Source organism: Orbicella franksi, chromosome 14 (genome assembly GCF_964199315.1).
Source record: "Orbicella franksi chromosome 14, jaOrbFran1.1, whole genome shotgun sequence".
NCBI lineage: Eukaryota > Metazoa > Cnidaria > Anthozoa > Scleractinia > Merulinidae > Orbicella > Orbicella franksi.
In genome coordinates this window covers 19,017,158-19,027,422 of record NC_138158.1, presented here as the reverse complement: position 1 = coordinate 19,027,422, position 10,265 = coordinate 19,017,158, and the positions used below count along the sequence as shown (strand labels likewise).

The 10,265-nt window shown below is 38.7% G+C and overlaps 1 protein-coding gene across 1 annotated transcript; it reads right to left on the bottom strand.

Moving 5' to 3' along the window:
- Positions 1-3,746: 3,746 nt before the first annotated feature.
- LOC145468359 (small cysteine-rich protein 1-like) lies at positions 3,747-7,470 on the bottom strand. Its single transcript, XM_081452055.1, has 4 exons — positions 7,121-7,470; positions 6,829-6,982; positions 6,575-6,661; positions 3,747-5,884 (listed from the first exon to the last, which is right to left on the bottom strand). Exons 2-4 carry the CDS (start codon positions 6,950-6,952, stop codon positions 5,838-5,840), a joined length of 258 nt encoding a protein of 85 aa, XP_081308181.1. The 5' UTR covers positions 6,953-6,982; positions 7,121-7,470; the 3' UTR covers positions 3,747-5,837.
- Positions 7,471-10,265: the final 2,795 nt, after the last annotated feature.

Sequence of the window (10,265 nt, the reverse complement as noted above, 5' to 3'; positions counted from 1 at the left end):
AGAAGTTATGTAGTCTTCAATGCTCTGCACAGTATTGTATAATGTATAAACGGGGAAGATGCTAAGTTAATGACATTTCTTCTTGCAATGTAGTAAGTATTCAAAGGGTGACGCCCAAGTATAGCTTAATTAATTTACAGTTTTTCCTCTTTTTTTTACACAGTTAGACCTCAGATTTTCACAGCTCTCCTCCTCTCTTTTAATGACTTGATTCTCGGGCTGGAGACAGTTTGACGTGGTCACGTAAATCAACGTGAGGAAGGTTTTTTTCCACGGATAAAATGAATGATGAGGATTATTGCTATAAAGATTAAGCGAAATATTGGGATTCTTTCTAAACTTCGTTATTATGTAAATTCATATATACTGGTTAAACTATATTATGCCTTGATATATCCCTTCTTAACCAATGGCTTAATTCCCTGGGGTAACACTTATTCTTCATATACCCAGCCTTTGTTTATTTTACAAAAGAGAGCAATGAGAGTGATGACTTTCTCTAAATTTCATGAGCATTCTAGTCCAATTTTCAAACATTTAAATATTGTTAAGCTGCCTGACTTTGTCTTCCTAAATATTGCAGTCTTTATGTATAAATTTCACAATAGACGTCTACCATCTGTGTTTGATACTTTCTTCACTCAAGTCAATAAAAGACATAAATATAATACAAGAAGTGCTTCGAATATGTTCTATACTTCACCTAAAGTAAGAACAAATTATGGAATATTCAACATAAGATTTAACGGCCCCAAAGTATGGAACTCATTTAGTGAAAATCTGAAAACTTTGTCTATTTCAAACTTCAAGAAATCAGTGAAAAGCGATCTAGTCAAAGATTACTAGTTACTTAGGTTCTTATTAGCAGTTGTGTTGTTTTCCGATTTACCTGTAAATTAGTATTTTGTTCATTTCTGTCACCTTTCCAAGTCTTTCTTTTATAGTTAAATATATAGCTGTTATTAGTTGCCATAGCTATTGTGTGCTCTTCTTATATTAATGTTTTGTATTCATATATAACTTAAACTATTTTAGACTTCCTTCATAGCATAAAATAGCGTTTTTACTCTTCTTTTTATTTCTTGTTGTGTGTGCATTTGTGCTCAAGTTTTCTTGCTGGCATGTATTTTATTTCTATTTAATGCTGATGTTAACTGGCTGCCTGGATACGCTAGCCCCTATGGTTATTCCAGGCAGCTAGTACTCAAATTTTTACTTTTAATATTTTCATTGAAATTCTCATTTTTTTTCTTTAGCAAGAGTGAGTACAAATAAAGATTGATTGTTATTATGCCATCTTCTTTGGAAAGGATACTAAATGACGTGTCCCCTTTCATAAAAATATTTCAAATCAGAGAGATTAAATTATATTCACATACCGAATGCATGGAACATGTATTTCAGGATTCACCAGTAATTAATAAAACAAAATGTTTGAAGACAGAAAAAATAATTATAGTTTGGTAAACAACTTGCTTGCGATTTGACTTCGTAAAAACTTGTAGATCATAATATTTTGGTGTGGAAGTTTATGCGATATTTAATAATTATTCTTTGAAATCAAAGTGAACAGTAGCTGTTATTCACTGAAATTGATAAGTTTTTAGTACACACTAAGTGATCTCAACAAGAGACGAAAAGGAAACCATTAAAAGATTATTTAATTGACCTCTCAATTCGTGCGTGGAAAACGCGCAAGTGGCATGAAGATGTGCGCAATTATTTACAGAATCTTCTAACATGGAAATCTAGTTAACCTGCGAGAAAATCCTCTTTAATCACAATCTAGCAAAATGGTCCTTTAACACTGTTCAAATGAGCAATCTTAATTAAAATTCTGTTTGCAAAACAATTTCATTGTTCAATCAAAGTTTTTATTTCACTTGAAATGAAAATTGAAAATTCAAAACTTTGAAGACTTTTTTGTATTTTCTGGTAAAGTATCTTCTTCTCTTCTCAGGATGTCTGTTTCAGAAACATTAACGAAACACAAGTTTTCGCCAGCCATTTCGTTTTTGTTTGGATTACGCATGATTCACTCATTAGTACAAGACTCCAGCTGACATAGCTCATAGGGTCATGGATACAAAAACCATCCAACCAAAATTTACCACATATTAATAAAGTGATTTATCCATCTATCCTTCCACAATATGGTGACTCCTTAGGATGGTTGGAAGTGTGGGTGGGGGGGAAGTGGTAGTAAAAGAAAATATTTCGTGGCAGGGTCTGCAAGGGTATGGATTTTATGTGGAACACAATAACAAAGCCTGCAGCTGCGGAGAAAGCTGGGTAGCCAAGGAACAAGAATCGTAGTAAGTAAGAACTAGCACAGGTCTTAAAATATCAAACACGGGCTAAAATAAACAAAGAGCAATTTAGTTTATCCTTTAAGCTGTACTACATGTACAATACAACTTTCTACAATACCACATTAAACCTCTTTGCATAATAATCAAATGAATGCGCGCGCTCTGATTGGTCAATCAGCTATGGTTTATTGTGCCAGTAAACTCATGGAAATTTCGCGTGTCTTCTGAATTATTATATAAAAGCAATAGACCACAAGTTTCTATGGATTATAGGGCTGTGACTAAAAGTGGGACTGGGACTTGGGGACTGGGACGTGGGACTTGGGACTTGGGGACGTGGGGACGTGGGGACGCGGGGACGCGGGGACGCGAGGACGCGGGGAGGCGAGGACACAGGGACGCGGCGACGCGGCGACGTGGGGACGTGGGGACGCGGGGACGCGGGGAGTCGGGGACATGGGTCGCGAGGACGTCGGGACTCGGGGACGCGCGGGGACTCGAGGACGTGGGACGTAGGGCTCGTGTTTCAGGGAAATCTATAAGACCAATTTTTTTCGCAGCGGTAAAAGACATAATTTGCAAAAACTAAAAAAATAAAAACCTGCCTTTACAAACCCTACTTTTTTCGAGTTTAAAATTCGTATCCCGCAGGATGTGATGTCCTGTGAAAACTTTGGAAGATTTCACTCAAGGAAATTCAAGAAAATCACAAATGAAGCCATAAAAGAGTAAAAGACACATTTGGTTGGCCAAATTATAAGTCAAGTCTAAAACCCATGACTTTAATTGAGATAATAGTAAGACAATATTTACATGTAATCATTGCTTATTACATGTAATAAGTTTGAGAGGACTGGGTGTAAAAACGAATTCAAAAACGGTATTCAAAACATAAACGATTAAATGATTACCCTATGTAGCCACCTTAAACCTCGTGGGCAGCCATGGAGGACTTTCCTGGTAAGTAACTGCGTTTTCTTGTCAATCCTTGAACATCCGTGCCGTATCCTTGCTAATTTTGACGCTGATGTTTACTTCAGGAAAACCATTGGTCCTCAAGTCCCCGCGCGTCCCCGACTCCCGACGTCCTCGGGTCCCACGTCCCCGAGTTCCCGCGTCCCCGCGTCCCCACGTCCCCGAGTCCCCGAGTCCCCGCGTCCTCGAGTCCCCGCGTCCCTGCGTCCCCGAGTCCCCGCGTCCCTGCGTCCCCGAGTCCCGACGTCCTCGCGTCCCACGTCCCCGAGTCCCCGCGTCCCCGAGTCCCCACGTCCCCGAGTCCCCGAGTCCCCGCGTCCTCGAGTCCCCGCGTCCCTGCGTCCCCGAGTCCCCACGTCCCCGCGTCCCCGCTTCCCCACGTCCCCGAGTCCCAAGTCCCAAGTCCTACGTCCCAGTCCCCAAGTCCCCGTCCCACTTTTAGTCACAGCCGGTTTATAGGCTGATAAACCACTTGGGATGTTGTAAGAACACTCGAAGAATTCGTTAATCACTCGCCTGCGGCTCGTGATTTACGAATTCTCTATGCTTAAACCAGCAAGCTTTTTGTTTTCGTTTGAAAATTGTAAAAATGATTCCTTTTGATCAGTTGTTGTACGAGTTATCTTTCCTCAAGTAAGCCCTGTCAGGTGTCAGTCGGTGTCAGATTACAATACAGTTCTGGGGTACAAAAGTATTTTTGGACTTTAAGCTTTCTAAAAATGAATACTATGCTATGGTTTGGAATTAAATCTTAGCCACGGAAAAAGATTTTAAATTTGGTGTGTTTTTAGGTTTAGTCCCACCTTAAGACAATCACAAAATTATTTGCGGTACGTTGCTTATTTTAATTTTTTCTTGTAAAACCAGAACAGTTTTGAGGGTCCAACATAGGTTTTTAAAATCCCGCATCCCGCCACTATTTTTGGTTCAACCCCACTATCCCGCTCCAGTCACAATATTTATCTCGATCCCGCTTGGTTAGAGTCGCAGATCTTCATGTAACGCCTTTAACGTATGATTTTCCGTTTTTCATCATCCCTAAACCCGCCGACAATTTTAAGACTATCCCGCATCCCGTTTGACAAAATGAGCAAATCCCGTTCTCGCCTTCTTTTTTACCCTCATCCCGCATCCGGTCAAACCTATGTTGGGCCCTCAGATCTGTCCAGCGTACTATTTTTTCTTGTAAATAAAAGTCATCGGCAAGAGAAGAGCAATGTTAGCACATTTATTTGACTTCTAATCATTAACCTTATATAGTTGTACGCTGATCAGAATCTACAAACTCTCTCTGGAAACGTAAATGAAAGTGAGTTTGTCCTCTTGTTTTTCACAGGGTTAACGGGTTCGTCAGACCGTCGAAGGATAACTTAGCCAGCTTTGAGCTCACGGCTTCCCGTTTTCTTTTCTTTTTTTTCCAATTTTATTTTCAGACAGTACCTCTAGTAGAGTTGCTAAAACCAGTTTCAATATTAGTGTAACACTGATCTTTGTGTATGTGAAACGACCGCTGGAAACTGCAGAGAATTGTAAAACGCGTTCTCTAATACGAAAGTTAACAGGTTGCTACTCTCGACACGCTTTTGTTTATAGAGAACATGAAAGGCGAAACAATTATCCAGAGATACTACAAGCAAATAGCTATATACGGGAGTGAAAATTAAATATCATGAGCCTTTCCGAGACTAAACTAACGGGAGTTAGCAAATTCCTTATACTATTGACTATCAATACGATGTGTTCGACTTGTTAAACTTGTTCAAAAAGACTAGCTGTACCTCCATTCATTCTTATCACTTACATCATCCTCGCTTTCTCAGTCACTGTCATGGAAACTGCTTAAAAAAATTCGATATCAACTTAACATTTGCGCCATCGCCAGGCGCTGTTTAATTACAAGATTAAGGGGTTTGTCAGGCCATTGGAGGCCTTTTTTAAAAATTAAATTTGGAATGGAAGCGAACGGATTTTCATCTCTGTCCGCGCAGCGTCCTCGAGGTAGTTCTCGCGTGTGCCACACGCAATGGCGCAATTTGTTTTAAAAGTAGCAAACTTCATGCTAAGGGGTCTATCTCCTCCATCAAAATGCTACTTTGTTACGGTCTCCGTCCCCGATTATGGCTTCTGCTTTCGGTCGACTTTTAAGGTATTCCAAGATTCTTGTGATTTTCCTTGTGACTCGAACTAGCACTTGAACAAGGCGAACATTTCAGATAGTCTAAATTAACTTTGTCAACTTTAACATAATGTCCTACTGCAATCAAATTTGTTTATTTCTTTCGCTTATAATAGTCAATGACGTTGCATCCCAAAATTTCCATTGGGTCTATTTGATTTATTTTTCTTTCCTACTTGCTGTTTTAATTAACGATGGAGTCAAAAGATACATTTTTTCAATTATCCAGCTTTTATTTATCCTCTTGTTACAACAAGTTTCTTTTGTTAATTGCACACATTTACGCATTTAATTACCCACCTTTACTCATTACCCGCGTTTATTGAATAACTTCAACAGCCCTTATTTTGCCAGCTAATCGTTTTGTTACTAAGTTAAGGCTGTGATTCCATTGATGAGACATCATTACCGCCATCATTTTCTGGAAAAAAAAAAGCGAACTTGTAATCATCCAGGGTTATACACCAGTGCCATGTAACTCCACTTAACCAAGGACCCACGTTACGTTGGAATTAATTCACTGGCGTCCTAATGCGCATGACAAGCAATTTGCGTGGCAACATGAGAACGAGGCTTTTAAAAATTCAGCCCTATTTTCACTTTTTCGTGACTTGTTGAATACGTTTTCTACGCCAACTGGGCGCGTGCAAATACTGGCATGGTAACCGATGATCTTAAAAGCAGAATGTATTTTTATTTTTTTCATGAGGATGCTTGGTTTTGCAATTGGGGATCATTGTATCCTAGTGACGGTACGTTGATCAGTGAGCGGTGTAGATCGCCAAAATTTAAACAGTTTCTTGTGAATCATATAAATTGACTCTTGGGTCCATATACATTTAATACGTTTTTTTTAACGTTACAACAAAAATGGCAACGTCGTTAAAGGTTGTCTCGTCCCACTTTTTGGTTTTGCAATATATTTTACTACACTCGCGGGTGGGGGTGCGGAGAGCTTTGTAAAGTATTTAGCAAACTTTTTGGGTCGCCGATGCACACCATTCCAACCGAAAAAAAAAGAAGAGTATAAAAAAAGAGAGCGAAAATTTTACTGACGGTTTATAATTACATCAGCGTCAATGCTAACTAGATATATTTACTAAACTCAGACCTAGTCGACGGCCGCAACACCCCTTGGAGCATGGAAAGAACGGAAAGATACACGGCGACATAGATCTCTCGCCAACATCCTCACGGGCTGTAAACAAGAAAAGATCGTTCGTTTGTAAGCCATCAAGGTGTCGATCCCACACACAGACTAAGAATTGTATTTCGTTAAATTGCCATGTCCAACTAATCAGTTCAAGAAAGAAATGATAAAAACTAACAGTCGTCATAATCAATGGATTCTGAAGGAACACTCACGCGAGTCAGGTCGCCTGGCGAACACTTCCAAGGGGTTCTTCCTCTTGTTTTTTGGGATTCCTCCTTGTACGGCAAGGGTCCCCAAAATAACCAACATAAGGACCAAACAAAACTTCGCCCTCATAGCTTTCTTTATTACAACAGCAGAACCGGACTTAGGTAAGAAAAACAAATTGAGAAAATTTTTATGATTTGATCCTTAGGAATCAAAACCATACCGGAGAACATTTGGCAACTTCTGAACATAACTTAAAAGAGTTTCAAAATACAGAAGCACTTTTTGATGTCCTACCTTTCCTTGGACCTTGTGACGACGGATCCGAGCGAAGTATCACAGTGATATTATTTCATCAAGATCAAAACTGACGAAGACTGCAGGCCGGCGCTCTTATTTATTCCTTATAGATAGTTCACGTGTAATTCAGGCGTTTCCGTGAGGCCAGCGCCTTTTGCATTATGAATGACAGTGCGCACTAACAGCATTCCTGAATAGTTTCATTGACTACCAGACGATTTACTGTCAGGCGCGCTAATATCTTCCTGTCTCCTTCGGGTCTCGTGCATATTTTAAGTTACATCTCTTAACAGAAAAGACCTTACTAAATTCCCACGTCAATATTTCAATTGTTTTCTTATATATTTTTATTTGACAGAATATCCTTCTTCTGAAAACCGCCAATTGTAACAAAGATTTCGCATGGTGAAAATCGTTTTTATTAATAATTTTAAGACAGTGAACGCTAATTGGATCGCCGTTCGTAATTGTCTTAACAATATTGATTATTTTATCCTGAGAGGGTTTTCGAAATGTTTAAATTATTTTGAACAGGTTTCGACATCTACATTTTAATTATTTTAGGGTGGAAACAACTTTAAATCGTAGGAAAGAAAATAAAAAGCAGGTCGAAAGCTGACTGCTATGAGACGCGCGTAATAAATTTATTTTTAAGACCGTCGGTAATATAAAAGAAGACAAGCTATTCTCCATTGAACGCTGATTTCAATGATAGCAGTAAAGTTGGCCTTCGTGGCATGTCCATGTCGATGCATATCGAGTTTTCTTCAATTCCAACCGAATGTTTATTACTCCAGATGCATATGCAGCAGACAGCTAAAGCTTTGCGAGGAAATCAAGAGGCTTAAGTTGGAGGACGAAACTACCTGCTCAGAAAAAAAATAAACGATCAGTTAGCGGGGGAAGGAATTGGTATGATGTTGTCATTTCAGTCTATCATATTCCAAATCATGGCCAGGAATACAACAAATTGTAAAAATCCGCGTCTTCGCTACGGTTCAATGCTAAAATTTCTCTTAAAATTAAGATTGGAAGGAGGGAAGAGAGAAGTGAGAAGTGTGTTTTGAAATTTCTCAGGTTTGAAAAGCATATTCGAAAAAGCTCCGTTTTCGTAACGGATTAGCTGTGGACAATAGGTCCTCACGGGGTTTTACCCTAGAAATAAGGCTGCGCTTTCAAATTTTTCCGGCCTAGTGTGAATGGGGCCTCATTTGACAAAAATTTTTGAACTTTGTCTTTTTAGTTTTTACGAGCCGACGACCAAAGCTTTGTTAGTCAAAGCAATTACCATATTAAAAGCAAGGTATTTTCAAATGACTGGTTTTCGAGAAAATAAAATCACTATCTTGGATTTGTTTCCTTACTGATAACTGCGTGGAGCGAAAGCGAACACGAAACAAACGAGCATGGAGCATTCGAGTCTAGTATCCTGTGCACAAGGAAGGGACAGCGAAACAAATTAGACCCAAATTGATTGCGTTAAAAAGTTCATGTGACTGTAATCCGAAGCGCGTGGCCTGAAGATCCTTGCCGCTATGAGTGAAATTCAAGTGGAAAAAATAGTGAAAACAAAGCTCACTAAAAGCGAAATTGAGCGACATTTATCTCATAACCAGACATAACGAGCAAGTGAAACACTATAGTGAAGTCAGGTAAACAGTCTTATTCATAAACTTTTCATATTATTAGCTTTTGAATACATTTATTTTATATAATTATTCCAGTACAATATTTGCCGATATTAAATCTTTCCACTATCAGTCCGCTTGGACGCACATAACACGAACTTTAGATACCTGTGTTATTTCGCATGTTCCAGCAATCCTCGATTACGTAGTCATCACAGCCATCATTACAATAATTTAGCCGAACCTAATGCATAACTTATTATAACGTATTTTACAAGCAGTTTTTACGTTGCCTGAAAATCGCTGATATTTCGATGTGTTTTGGTTTACACTAAATAAAGTTCGGCGAATTAAGTTCGACGTCTGAATCAACAGGTGTACTTTTGATAATTTGGGTCGGTCCAAATTCGAATTAAGTTCGGCTCATGAAAAGTTCGGCGTCTGAACTGGGCCTTACTTTCCTCCCGACATTTAAAAGTGATTGTAGACGTTGTGTACAATCTTAACCTGAATCACAACAGTTGAAATAAGAAAATAAACCCCATCGAAACACAGTTTATAGTAAAATGTATCGAGTTACTCAGTGGAAAATATAAGAATCCCTAAACCTCCGGCGCAACTAAACCAAAACCTAGACGATGAGAGTAAGTCTGTGGTATGCATTACGAAAATTATATTTCACTTACGATAAACTTGTCAGAAAAGCCTAAGATCAGGATAAAAGTAGAACTATACAGATATACAATCCTTTGAAATGACCGAATTTATTTGCTCATAAAGCAAGATAGTATACTCCTATTTCAGTAACATCTACGCCTTTAATTTCCTGTGACGTTTTCAGAAATATAAAACTAAACATGATGATCCCTGAAAGCTGTTCTAGTTGTTCTCGGATTCAAAATAAACCCCCATCGATCAGTGGCGCTTAGTGTAAATCGCAACAGATTTATATCAAGCTAGATGTTTGTTCTAGAAATAAAGAAATATTCATATTCATATTGTTTGCTTTGATGTCTAAGTCCAGGTTTACCCAAACCCTGGATAATCACCCAGGAGATTTAAGTAGTTAGATGTAAAACACATTTAAATCACCTGTTGTCCCATGCGAAGAACTGAAACGCACTTGCCGATTAGCAGAGAATATGCGACTGGTAAAAATCGCTTTTTTCTTACGGTATTTTAAAAGGCACATAACTTTCAATATCCATTGGTTCAAGCTATGAAGCAAATTTAAAAACAGTTAAGTATTAAGTACGCATTTAAAACCGCTTCTACTAAACGGAGAGCAAGGTTGGTTTCAAGGGCGAGCACAAACTAGTCTTCTTTGCGTTTTACTTCTGTACTGATGAGAAACTTGATTGCTTCCTTTATTCCAGTTTACTCTCCCTAACCCGAAACCTCCAAACAAAACTTATTTAAAAATAGTGGGATAACCGAAAAAAGAAAAACGACGGTTGCTATGAAATGAAGCGGGCACTAACCTTTGCATAATGACCTTTGGAAGATAACCATGT

Excerpts from the sequence above, each read along its gene's own strand:
- LOC145468359 (XM_081452055.1), bottom strand. The coding sequence starts at position 6,952 with ATGAGGGCGAAGTTTTGTTTGGTCCTTATGTTGGTTATTTTGGGGACC. Across the intron at positions 6,662-6,828 it reads CGCCAGGCGACCTGACTCGC|CCCGTGAGGATGTTGGCGAG; the intron begins GTGAGTGTTCCT and ends TCTTGTTTACAG. Across the intron at positions 5,885-6,574 it reads GTGTTGCGGCCGTCGACTAG|AAAATGATGGCGGTAATGAT; the intron begins GTCTGAGTTTAG and ends TTTTTTTTCCAG.